The sequence below is a fragment of the Phascolarctos cinereus genome, unplaced genomic scaffold, assembly GCF_003287225.1.
Source record: "Phascolarctos cinereus isolate Bilbo 61053 unplaced genomic scaffold, phaCin_HiC Scaffold_726;HRSCAF=1367, whole genome shotgun sequence".
Taxonomy (NCBI): Eukaryota; Metazoa; Chordata; class Mammalia; order Diprotodontia; family Phascolarctidae; genus Phascolarctos; species Phascolarctos cinereus.
The window spans coordinates 293439085-293452759 of record NW_027556098.1 but is presented as its reverse complement, the minus strand read 5'-3'; the positions used below and the strand labels follow the sequence as shown (position 1 = coordinate 293452759).

General features: G+C 39.6%; 1 protein-coding gene across 1 annotated transcript in view; it reads left to right on the top strand.

The window, feature by feature from the left end:
* Positions 1–13675, top strand: part of MMP20 (matrix metallopeptidase 20) — a 56729-nt gene that overhangs the window by 31005 nt on the left and 12049 nt on the right. Inside the window, exons 7-8 of the mRNA XM_020996074.2 lie at positions 5338–5474; positions 7448–7604. Coding sequence (XP_020851733.1) covers positions 5338–5474; positions 7448–7604 — 294 coding nt within the window. The remainder of the gene's footprint in view (positions 1–5337; positions 5475–7447; positions 7605–13675) is intronic.

Here is a 13675-nt window from a genome sequence, read left to right as displayed (position 1 = left end):
TCTATCACATTTTCCAACATTCTCCTGATGGTATTTCAGAAGCAAAAGGAGAGTTCAATGTTCTACTGCTGGCATTGCAGAATCAGAGTCTGGTTCTAACTGGAACTGGAAGCAAAAATAGAAATTGCCATTCCTGCAATTTAATCAGAAGATTAAGCAACCATTCACTCTGAATCAGCTCTTTATGCACATTCATTCATTCATTCATTCATTCATTCCATACACACATACAAATACACACACACAAACACACACACACAAACACACGCACACAATTGAGAATTTCTTATTCTGAATCCACCTATTTAGTGGCTCCTTGGGGAGCCATTCTTGTTTTATCTATTTAATGTTAGCAAAATGATCTAATGGGAATAGCACTAGGGTAGAGCCAGGAGATTGAGGTTTGTGTGAACTAGAACGAGTCACTTCACCCATGAGGCCTCAGTTTCCTCAACTATAAGGTAGTTATGTTGAACTAGATAATTTCTAAGGTTCCTTCCAACTCTGTGCCCTATGATTCTAAATGGATGGCTACTTACCATAGATTTTTTTACTTTCCAAGTCTGAACATGCTATTCAATCTATTTTTAATTCCATGTTGAATTGCAGTCTAAATGCCCAGGGTTAAACAACATAAAACTGAGATCATTTTTGTGGACTATTATATAAATTAGCATCTGATCTACTATTACTGTAATTGTTATTATTATAGGTAATAATTAATACCTTCCCTCAAGTTAGTTTTCCTTAATTACATACATTATAAATAATAATAATTTTTAAATGAAAGGATCATAAATTTAGAGCTAAAAGGAGCTTAGAGTCCATCTAATCAAATCTCTTCATTGTATAGTTAAAGAAAGCGGGTCTCAGTGAGGTTAACTGACTTGCCCATGATTAAACAGGCAGTATATATATTTATTTTAGTTTAGTTTAGTTTAGTTTTTTAATTTATTTTTATTTATTTATTTTTAGTTTTCAATATTCACTTTCACAAGTTTTTGAGTTCCAAATTTCTCACCCCTCTCCCTACCCCAAGATGGCATGCATTCTGAATACCCCTTCCCCTGGTCTGCCTTCTCTTCTATCTCTCCCCCCTCCCTTCTCTTATCCCCTTCCCCTTCTATTTTCCTGTAGAGCAGGATAGACTTCTGTACCCCATTTCCTGTATTTGTTATTTCCCAGTTGCAAGTGAAAACATTTTTTTAAAACATGTTTTTAAAACTTTGAGTTCCAAATTTTCTCCCTTCCTCCCTCCCCACCCACCCTCATTGAAAAGGCAAGCAACTCAATATAGGTTGTACATGTGCAGTTAGGTAAAACACTTCCTTAGAAGACATGTGAAAAACTAACTCTATTTCCCTTAATACTATCCTGCCCTCCCATTTATTCTATTCTTTCTTTTGACCCTGTCTTTCCTCAGAAGTATTTGCTTCTGATTACCCCTTTCCCAATCTGCCCTCCTCTCTATCACCCCCTGCTCTCTTCTCCCCTTCTCCCCCTATTTTCCTGTAGGGTAAGACAGATTTCCATACCCAATTGAATGTGTATGTTATTCTCTCCTTAAGCCAAATCCTATGAGAATAAGATTCCCTCATTCCCTCTCACCTTCCCCTGTTTCCCCTCCACTGTGAGAGACTTTTCTTTTCTGTTTTTTTTTTGTGAGATAATTTACCCCATTCTACCTCTCCCTTTCTTCTCCGAGTATCATCCTTCTCATCCCTTAATTTTATTCTCCAGATATGACCCCTTAATCTTCAACTCACCCTGTGCCCTCTATCTATCTATATATACATACATACAATTTTTTTCCTTCAACTACCCTAATACTGACAAAGTTCTCATGAGTTACAAATATCATCTTTCCATGCAGGAATGTAAACAGTTCAATCTTAATAAGTCTCTTATGATTTCTCTTTCCTGTTTACCTCTTCATGTTCCACTGGAGTCCTGTATTTGAAAGTCAAATTTTCTGTTTAGCTCTGGTCTTTTCATCAGGAATGCTTGAAAGTCCTCTATTTCACTGAATGACCATTTTTTCCCCTGAAGGATTATACTCAGTTTTGCTGGGTAGGTGATTCTTGGTTGTAATCCTATCTCCTTTGCCCTCCTGGAATATTATATTCCATGCCCTGTGGTCCTTTAATGTAGAAGCTGCTAAATCTTGTGTTATCCTGATTGTGTTTCCACAGTACTTGAATTGTTTCCTTCTGGCAGCTTGTAATATTTTCTCCTTGACCTGGGAACTCTGGAATTTGGCTACAATATTCCTAGGAGTTTTCCTTTGGGGATCTCTTTCAGGAGGAGATCTGTGGATTCTTTCAATTTCTATTTTGCCCTCTGGTTCTAATATATCAGGGCAGTTTTCCTTGATAATTTCTTGAAAGATGATGTCTAGGCTCTTTTTTGATCATGGCTTTCAGATAGTCCAATAATTTTTAAATTCTCTCTCCTGGATCTATTTTCCAGGTCAGTTGTTTTTCCAATGAGATATTTCACATTGTTTTCTAATTTTTCATTCTTTTGGATTTGTTTTACAGTGTCTTGATTTCTCATAAAGTCACTAGCTTCCAATTGCTCTATTCTAATTTTTAAGGAAGTATTTTCTTCAGTAATCTTTTGGACTTCCTTTTCCATTTGGCCAATTTTTCTTTTTAGGGCATTTTTCTCCTCATTGGCTTTTTGGACCTCTTTTGCCATTTGGGTTAGGCTGTTTTTTAAGGTGTTATTTTCTTCAGTATTTTTTTGGGTCTCCTTTAGCAAGCTGTTGACTTGTTTTTCATGATTTTCTTGCATCACTCTCATTTCTCTTCCCAGTTTTTCCTCTACTTCCCTTACTTGCTTCTCAAAATCCCTTTTGAGCTCTTCCAAGGCCTGGGACTGATTCATATTTTTCTTGGAGGCTTTGGATGTAGGAGCTTTGACTTTGTTGTCTTCTTCTGGTTGTATATTTTGATCTTCTTTTCACCAAAGTAAGATAATATAGTCTGACTCTTTTTGCTGCTGCTTGCTCATGATCCCAGCCAATTACTTGAGTTTTAAACTCTTTGTTAAGGTAAGAGTCTGCTTCCAATGTGGAGAGTGTACTGTCCCAAGCTTCAGGGGTTTGTGTAGCTGTTTTCAGAGATACTTGTAGGGACCTGTAAATTTTCAGTTCTTCCAAGGTGGTATGATAAAGGGTGAGGTGTTTACTCCTTTCCTGGCCTGTGACCACAAGTATTCCTTTCTGTCCCGTAACTGTGAGGAAGGGTTCCTTTCCACAGCCACTACAAGCTCCACCGCGTCAGCGCTCCTCCTCACCCCAGCACTGCCGCCCAGAACTGTGACCCAGATCCACACACGGGCAAAGCAAGAGATTCCTGCCTCAGCACTGGCAAAGACATCCCTGCAATCCCTCTCTGATCAGCCACTGTATTCCCCCTCAGTCTGTGGGCCAGAAGCTCGGGAAGCAGCTGCCCCTTTTCCAGGGCCAGGCTCTTGGGGAATGGAGTTGAGACCCAGCCTTCCTCTCTGACCACCAACAGAAACAGATTTTCCCCACTGACCTTCTAAGTTGTCTTTGGCATTCGTGGATTGAGGAGTCTAGAAACCTCCACAGCTGCCCGCGATTCAGTCCTCTGAGGCCTGCTCCAGGTTTGCTGCAGCCTGCGCGCCCACGCTGCGCTGCGCTCCCAGCCCCGCGCGATACACCTTTCTGATCAATCATCCAGGTTGTCTTGGGCTGGAAATTCATTTCACTCTGTCTTTTTGTGTGTTCTGCTGCTTCAGAATTTGTTTAGAGCCATTTCTTATGAGTATTTGGAGGGGTGTGAGGGAGAGCTCAAGCAAGTCACTGCTTTCACTCCGCCATCTTCAACAGGCAGTATATATTAAAAGTGGGATTTAAATATGGTACTTTCTGACTTCCAGCACTCTAGCTATTATGCCATTCTGCCTCTATAATACCTATTTTAGTATCAATGCCAAATTTACTTTTATGAAATGTTGCAAAGAAACAAAAACAGGAAAGGGAAATCCACAAAATAGGATGGAGACAATGTAGTTATATTTGTTCTTCCCCTTGTGCCAATGCATCAATTAGTTAACTAAGATTTATTAAGCACCTACTGTGTGATGAACTCGACTCAGCACTGAAGATATAAAAACAAAGTGAGATGGTCCCTACCCCAAATGAGCTTAAATATTAGCAAAGTACATCACATTAGCAAAGTAACCCAGTAATAAATATTCACTAAATTGAATTGAATAATGAGATATTGGATTCATATTCCTTAAATAACAGAACTTATACTAGGGTGGAATAACCAGTACTCTGTTCCAAGACACCAACATCCAGGGCCATGTCTTCTCCCTCAGCAGAACAAATACCACTGGCCCCATGACTCATGCTCCTTGACCCAAGCCTACACCACACAACACAATCCTACTTATCATTTTCAGGGTCCTGACATCATGTTGACCTTTCCTAAGACCTACCTTATCTTCCAATTCTCATGGGAATATGGGTCAAAGGAATGGACTATTGCCTCTACCAACACAATTACAGCAACGGTTATATTTTCTTCTGTGCCATCACTGTCAATGCTATTTCCCATCCTCCCTCTGTTTTTGCCCCAGGTGAAATAATGTCTAGTTGTGAATCTGCCTCATCATTATCACTATGATTTTCTTCATCATCATACCTACCATTTATATAGTGGTTTAGGATTTCCAAAGTATTTTCCAGGGATTGATTTTTATTCCACTGTTTCATGCCATAATATACTTTTCTGGGTGTTTAAATTAAGTAAGGAAAGAACGGAAAAGAAAAATTAGGGAGTTAAATTATATCAAGAAACTAGTTACAAAATAGTCAATCAATAAAGATTAAGTGCCTACCATAAGTTGGGCACTGTGCTAAGTGCTGAGAATTTTTTAAAAAGACAAAAGACAGTCCTTGTCCTGAAAGAGCTCATAGTCTAATGGGGGAGACAAGTAAGCTAATATGTAAAAACAAGCTATATACAGAATAAATTGTGAATAATTAAGAGAAGGAAGTCACTAACGTTTCTGAGTTGTAAAATGAGATGAGTAAAATAGAAAGCCTCTATGATCTAAATTTAGAATTTAAATCTAAAATTAGATTTTAAATCTAAATCCATGATTCTATTAGCTTATTAAATGTAGGCAAAAAAAAAAAAACCTCAACAAAGCCAAAAGTCATTCTGAGCTCAGGATGTCCCAAGCTGCCTAGCCAAAGGAGACTCCACAGTGGTTTGAGGCATGTTTTATTCCAGGTACAAGTCATGTCCCTTATCAGCTATCTTTCTTTTTGACCCTGTTGTGGGTTACCAATAGGATTTTCTGGAGACGGCACGTTCACCTGGCAGCTGGCATCAGGCCCAGTACCATCACAAGCTCCTTTCCCCAGCTCATGTCAAATGTGGATGCTGCTTATGAAGTGACTGAGAGGGGCGTAGCTTTCTTTTTCAAAGGTACCAGACCAAACTCCCTACCACTTTGAAAAATGCAATGACACTAGTGAAAGAAACCATGTACTTGGACTGTAAAGTGCCAGAGATGTTTGTTCAGGGATGGAGAAGTAAGGATCCTTGTTGCTCTCTGCTTTTGCCACTATTGGTTAAATTCCTTAACTATATATTATTATGATAAAGATAATAATGACTGTCAAAAAAGATGCCCATATCTACATGTGATAGTACACTAATCACATAATGATTTAGACATGTTCCCTGGCCCAGAGAGATAGCACATAGAATAGGCAATAAAGGACTGGATTTGGTGTTGCAGGGCCTGGATTCAAATCTCGGTTCTGCCACTTTGTCACCTGTGTGACCTTTAACGATCCACTTAAATGTTCAAGGCCCAAGTTTCCTCATCTGTAAATTGAGGGGATTGGACCAGATGATGACTAGAAGAAACCTTCCAGACCTGAATATATGCTCTTACATTATGTCTAAGAGTTCTTTTAAGAACAATATAGACAGTTACACTAAAGAAATCTGGATAAATGAACTAATATTGGACCCCCACAGAAATTAATCTGAAATAATAACTCCTATTTATAGAGTGCTTTAAGTTTTACAAAGTGCTTTTGTCATAACCCTGTCAAGTTTGTGCTGTGATTACGATTATTGCCATTTTACAGATTGGGAATGTAAGGCACAGCAATACCTTTCTCAAACTAGCGCTTTTTCCCACCATACCACAATACCCACATTTGTTAGTAGCAAAGGAGGGATCCAAGGGTGATATAGTGAAAAAGGCCCTAGACCTAGATCCAAATCTCAGCTCTGACACTACATGTGTGATCTTGAACAAGTTACCTAATGCCCTTGGGCTTTGGCTCAGCACTATATCTTATAATCCTGTGGTGTTTGCATTTCACCTACTCTATGGCTCCCACAGGGAACAGCTAGGTGACATAGTGGATAGAGTGCTGAGCCTGGAGTCAGGAAGATTCATCTTCCTGAGGTCAAATCTGGTCTCAGACATTTACTAGTTGTGTGACCCTGGGCAAGTCTCATAATGCTCCTTGCCTCAGTTTCCTCATCTGTAAAATGAGCTAGAGAAGGAAATGGCAAACCATTCCAGTATCTTTGCCAAGAAAACCTCAAATAGGGTCACAAAAAGTTAGACACAACTGAAAAATGACTGAACAAAATGACTCACAAAATTTTGAGAATGAAAAATGGCTAGAGATGCAAGACATCTTGAATGAGTTAAAGGCATGTAGGAATTGATTGTGTGACATGGGAGATGTTGGCAAAGATGGCATGACATGGCCACATCAAAAAAAGGCTCTGTGCTCTATGAGCAAAGCAAAATTGCAGCAACTCGAACGAAATGTGAGATATGCAAATTTAGGGAATCCACTTGAAATATTCGCATGGACTGTTTGTGCCCTACTCATGGTAGAACATTCCAAGCTTGTATTGGTCTGATCAGCTATAGTCGGACATGCTGTAACTTGACTCTAACATAGCAATGCTATTTTTGGTCCTCTTTGAGAACAAAGGACAATAACCAAGCAAGAACCCAAGCTACTGTTAGTATTACTAGAGGAAAGTCTCCACCTAAAGCTACAGTTAAGCATCTTCCCACATTCCCAGACCTATACTTGCTAGTCAAGAGTCTTGCCAGAGCTAGAGTTCTAGGTACTCCTAGGGGTCATAGCCAGGGAAACTGCCTAGACAGTCTGCCCCAGTTAGGACACTGACCTGTGTTTTCAGAAGGGAAGGGGGATTTCTAGAGCAGTTTGAATGACAGAAGGACCATGCATGTATGCTATACTGGCTCTCCAGCCAAAAAAGATGTTTGTAAGGGAGAAGCCAAAAGGGAACTCATAGGATTTAATAGGAATAGGAAATTTTGTTTCCTCAGGGGAAAGCCCTGGGATGTGGTACATTGTTCTATTTCTGTTTAAAACTCTTTGTTCTGTGCACAGGTCCTCACTATTGGATAACAAGAGGATTTCAAATGCAGGGTCCTCCCAGGACCATCTATGACTTTGGGTTTCCAAGGCATGTGCAGCACATAGATGCAGCTGTCTACCTAAGGGAGCCCCGGAAAACTCTCTTCTTTGTTGGGGAGGACTACTACAGGTACTTTTACCACCCCTTTTTCTTTTAATTTAGCCAATGGTATTTTGTTTCACTGGGTTGGAAATCCGATTGTGGAAAAGAATGTAGACTATTCAGTGAGTCAACTGACTGACCCAGACCACTTATGCATCATTTACTGCTTCCCCAGACTGTGTCTGGGGCTGAAACAGGCAGCTGAAAAGCGAAAAATTCACTCAACAATGCCATTGTTTAGTATCTAGGAGACTGATGTGCCAGATGTGTCAATATCTAACTAAATCTAAAACAATGAGTGCAAAAACTCAGAAATTATCATGGGGAATAGCATGTGAACAGAAATCATAAGATCACAAGTTAAGAGCTAAAAGAGGAAGTATAATCCAACCACTTCATTTTACAAAAGAGTAGTTCAGGCCAGACAGTAAGTGGCAGGGTCACAAAGGTGAAGGTCTAAACTGGATTCAAACCCAAATCTCTGACTCCATGTCTAGATTTCCTTCCACCTACCAAGCTACCAGCAAGACATGTCAGCAATAATGTCAGCTACATTACACCCAACTCCTTGTATTTTGGGGAACATTAATTATCTGCAGAGCTCTATGGAGGAAATGTGCTACCTAAAATTAAATGGACTACTTACTAATTGATAGAAATGAGGTACTGTGGCAATGAAAACTGAGGACTGGTGGTGAAGGCAGGAAGACCTGGGTTCAGGTCCTGCCTCTAACACTTTTCTAGCTGTGTGACCAATGACAAGTTACTTAACCTCTCAGAGCCCCAGGCAACTCTCTGAATAGATATCACAAACTAATTCAACAAGCATTAAATTAAGCACCTACTATGTGCCAGGCACTGTGCTAAACACTTGTTGTTTAGTTATTTCAATCATGTGTGACTCTTCATCTTCCCACTGGGGGTTTTCTTGACAAAGCTACTGGTTTGCCATTTCCTTCTCCAACTCATTTTACAGACGAGGAACTAAGGCGAAGAGAGTTAAGTGGCTTGCCCAGGGTTGCACAGCTAGTAAGTATCTGAGGCTGGATTTGAACTCAGGTCCTCCTGACTCCAGGGCCAGTATTCTATCCACTGTGGCACCTAGCTACTCTAGCGCTGAACACTAAGGATACAAAGAAAGGCAAAAACATGCTCTCAAAAAGCTCATAATCTAATGGAGGAAAGGAAGAGGAGACAATTACCAATCTGCCTCAATAGAGGCATTTTTTCCATGTAGAAGAAATCAGAGGTCCAAATCTACCCTTCCCAAAATAAATAAAATCAAATCACAGAAGTTTAGAGTTGAAAGGAATCTCATAGGTCATTCAGTCCAATCCATATTTGAATAAGAATCCTTTCTACAACATCCCCAGATGGTACCAAGATTATCCGGTCTTTGCTTGAAGACCTCAGTGAAGGGGAGCTCACTACCTCCCTAGCCAGCCTCTTCTTTTGGTTCACTATAATTGTTAGCAATTTTTTCCCATATATCAAGCATAGATTTGCTTCTTTGCACCTTCTGCCCATTCTTACTCATTCTTCCCACTGGATTCAAGCAGACCAAGTCTGGCCCTTTTTCCACTGGACAGCCTTTCAAATACTTACATAGTTATAACTATTGCTGATAAATCAAGACTATTAATTTCCAAAATCTTAGATAGCACAATGAATTATTTTCTTTCTAAGGAGCACAAATTAATTGCATAGTTATTGTGGCTGCTCCACTATCAAATTATTTTAGGAGGGGCTGAGCCTAGGCCACATGAATGGCTCAGCAACCATTCATTCGCTGAACAGTTGGAGAGATCATTAGACATGAAGATCTGAGTTCAAATGCCACCTTAGAATCTTGACCCAGGGCAAAACATTTAAGATAGCTCTGTGCCTCAGTTTCTTTTATCTGCAAAATGAGGGGTTTGATGGATCCTAGGGTGCCTTCCAACTCAAAATCTATAAGCCTATGCAACACAGGTTAGACATTTCCAATGCTCCTGTGCCTTGGGGCCCAGACAGAATGCCTGTGGAAGGTTTTCACAACATCTTATTAAGTTCCTCAAAGATGACAATGCTTCCCTAACCCTTTCCATAGACTTCAAACAAGAGCCAGATGGAGGAGGCTAAGGATAGGTCAGTAATAAGGACTTCAGATATGTTGGAGTGAAAGACAGGCAGAGGAGGGATAAGAGCAAGCCATTGTAAAAAGAGACCAAAATTACAGCCCTGGAGTTCTCATCTGTTGTGTTTATAAATCAAAAAATCATTAACCTCAACTAAAGTTTTCCCATGATGTCTCATGGATGTAGGTGATCTTGGATTCAAAGGCTATTTCAGTAGTGGGTTAATGAGCTGTAAAGACTTTAAGAGTAAACATGACGGTGAATAGTATACTTGTCATCACAGGACTAACATACTAAATCTAGAGAGACTTGTTGCCAGGTTGGCCACAGGGCAATGGAATTTTTGGCCACAACAACTCCCAATGACCACTTACTAAGTTATCAGGGCTTGTAATCTATGACAATAGAGGAAGCAAACACATGAAATCATTAATCTTTAAAGTACCAAAGAAGAACCATGAGATGTTAAAGCTAGAAGAGAACTTAAAAATAATCCAATTCAACCTCCTCATTTTACAATTGAGGGAACTGAGGTCCAGAGAATGGAAATGGCTTCTCCAAGATTGCACATCTACTTAGTCACAGAGCCAAGGCCAGAGTCCAGTTCTCCTGATGCTCTTTCCAAGCTTGACACAGCATTCCATCATCTATTACTTGTTGTGTAGCCTACAAATCCTCTATAAATACATACTTCTCATCCTTCCCCTTAGAGAGTGATTATTTCCGCCATTTCAGAGTTGCTAGAGTGCAGAGAACAGAAAAGCCCAGTGTACCATCAGCAGTACCGTGGGGAGGCATAAGCTGTGACTTCTAATCTTGTTTCTAAACCTCAAAACCACACCACTTCTTTCTCAGACCTTCCTTTCTGAAAAATAAACCCAGGCTATTTGAGCTCAGAATGTATTTCCATGGGAAAGGGGGTATAAACCACAGTGTTGACATTCAGTGAGTCACAAGCATTAAGCAATTCTCCCTTCACTGTGGACTTTGCTGAGAAGCAGACAAAGGAACAGGTCCATTCTTTGTTATTCATTACAAAGAACAAGTGGAGCCAAAAGTAATGTTTTATTATAAAGGGTCTGATTCTCCTTCTGGTGAATTAACCCCACTCTCCTTTCCTTGGGCTCCAAGCCTTTGAGCCAGCTCCCCTCTCATTTTCTCCTGCCCCAAAGTCCTCAGAGGTCACTTCAGTGTTACTATTGAACAACTGACATGTATACAACACCTGAAGAATGGTAAAATGCTTTCCTCATAAGAGCCTTATGAAGCAGAGAGTGCAAATGTCCCCATTTTACTGAGGATCTGAAAATTTAAATAACTAGACCATGGTTATGAATCTAGTAGGTGTCTGAATTGTCATTCAAATAGAGGTCCCCTGACTCTGAGTCCACAAGTCCTCTATCCATCCTACCCTACTCCTACTCATATGTTGCTGTGACATGTCAGTTCTTCAAGTAAAAGGCTAAGTTTGAAGACATCCTGGAAGTATCTTCTAAAAGGAAGCTTGAGGATTCTTAGTGGATTTCAATTATCTGTGCTATTCCTGTCTCTCCTTTTGGAAGACACATTAAATTTACTGACTGAACAAATGGTATACTCTCCTTCTCACCAAAGGCAATATTGTGACTTTTTAGTTGGCCTTATTTAACAAGTAGCATCTTAATGAGGCACGCACAACTGGAACACACAGGCAGCAACCTAAGAAGCCAAGGAAACCTCCCAACTCCCTCTGGACATGTCTACAGTCACTGTTGACTACCGTGGCTGTAGACTGGATGCTGAGCTTTGACTAGATTATTTATCAGAATCAAAAAGCTTATTGGAGACATAGATAGGTAGATAGATAGATAGATAGATAGATAGATAGATAGATAGATAGATAGATGGATGGATGGACAGACATCAGACACATGAATTTTTACATTCAGTTAGTCATTTGTTGCTTTTGGCACCTTGGAGAGAAATCCCTATGGAATGGAAGACAGTATGAAGAGGGTGAAGAGGAGGAGGAGGAGGAGGAGAGAAGAAGAAGAAGAAGAAGAAGAAGAAGAAGAAGAAGAAGAAGAAGAAGAAGAAGAAGAAGAAGAGGAGGAGGAGGAGGAGGAAGAAGAGGAGGAAGAAGAAGAAGGAGGAGGAGGAGGATGTAGAAGAAGAGAAGAAAAAGGAGGAGAAATTCATTTCCCACTTAATATAATGCTTTATATTTATTTTTTAATTTTCACAACAACCCCTTAAGGGAGATAATGAAAATATTATTATCCACATCTTAGAGGTAACTGAGGCTCAAATAGATTAGGGACTTTCCCAAAATTATATAACTAAAACACATAATAGCTCTCATTTATAGAAAGCTTTAGGGTTTCCAGAGTGTCTTCTTCACAGAGACCTATGTAGTCTGAGTTCCTGCTATCTGTGTGACCTTGGGCAAGCTACTTAACTTACCTGGGCCTCAGCTTAGTAAACTGAAAAAAATAAATGAGAAGGTTGGACTGGATGACCTCTACAATCCCTTCCAGCTCTAAATTTATAGTTCTGTGATTCATTCCACTGAAAAACAAGGAAACCAAGGTTCATAGAGGTTAGTGACTGTGACAACTAATACCACCCACACCTCACATTTAGATAGTGCTTTAAGGAGGTGGTTAGTGCCAATATTCTTAAACTCCATTTACAAATGAGGAAACTAAGTCTCGAGAGGATAAATGAGTTGCTTAGGGACACACAGCTAATCAATGTTGGTAATAGTACTCAATCTCAGATCTTTCAACTCAGTGTGAAGCTGTTCACACTGCACCATAGCTACTCACCAAAGTTTTCTGCTTTATATCCACTCTTCCAGTCACTCCAGTTTTATCCATTGAGGAGAAAGAGAATAATGGAGACAGATGTCAGAATATTGACCTGAGGCTTGAAGGTGTGGAATAAGTTATAGCAATATCCCTGGTAACGAGCTGTCCTGCATTCAAAATGCTATTTTTAATATGGCCTCACTAGAAATAGACACATCCTATGGTCTCTAGATATCATCTTTTCATTTAATGACTCCAGTTTAAATAATCAGGAATTATTCAATTTTGTGACCCATAATTCATTCTCTGGGACCCTCTCCTTTTTTCCCTTCTAGCCCTCTTCCTCAGTTTCCATGCAAATCTAGTCCCTAGAACAAATAATAATCCAAAAATATAGGAACCTAAGAAATTAAATATTAGAAATTATTTAGTTTGTCCTTATGGAACCTAAGAAATTAAATACTAGAAATTATTTAGTTTGTCCTTATGGAATTCTGGTGAACTTCTAATCTCTCCAAATTATTTCAGTGATTAAGACACCCTTGGACAGTTTCCCATTATAGATGTGCCTGCTACATCCAGAGTTTCTGATTACAGATGTATTGAGTGGTAACTCCAGGATCCTAAAGAGAAGGAAGTCCCTCCCAATCCTAACTTCAGAAGGAGCATACTGGCAGGGCAGAGCAATGGAACTCACCAGAAAATAGCCTCCATTGATGCTGTATTTTCCAATAAGAACTGACTACAGATGTCTGATTGGGAGGCTTTCTCTTTTCCAACCTTCCCACATCTTCATGAGGCAAACCCAAAATATATACAGACATATTCCTCCACTTCCATTCCCAGACTCCTGAGGTGAATTTATGCCCTAATTTACAGGTATGGAGAAGACCAAAACTTCAAAAATTAACAAAGTAAACTGCATTCTAAAAACATAGTTAAATCCACTCAAAATGAAACCATTGACAAAATGAAGTCATTTCATCCATTAAATTGTAAACACATTTGTGATACCATGAATTCCTGAAAATCATCCCAGGTACTATAGTAGTAGAGTACAACTAGTCAAATTGCACTCATTAGTAGGCATTAATCCAATTGCTATAGATTTGTCCACATTAAAGAATGAATAGAATGTCCCCTCCACCTACTCCACCACCACCAAGAGGATATTTGTATATACCACAGATCA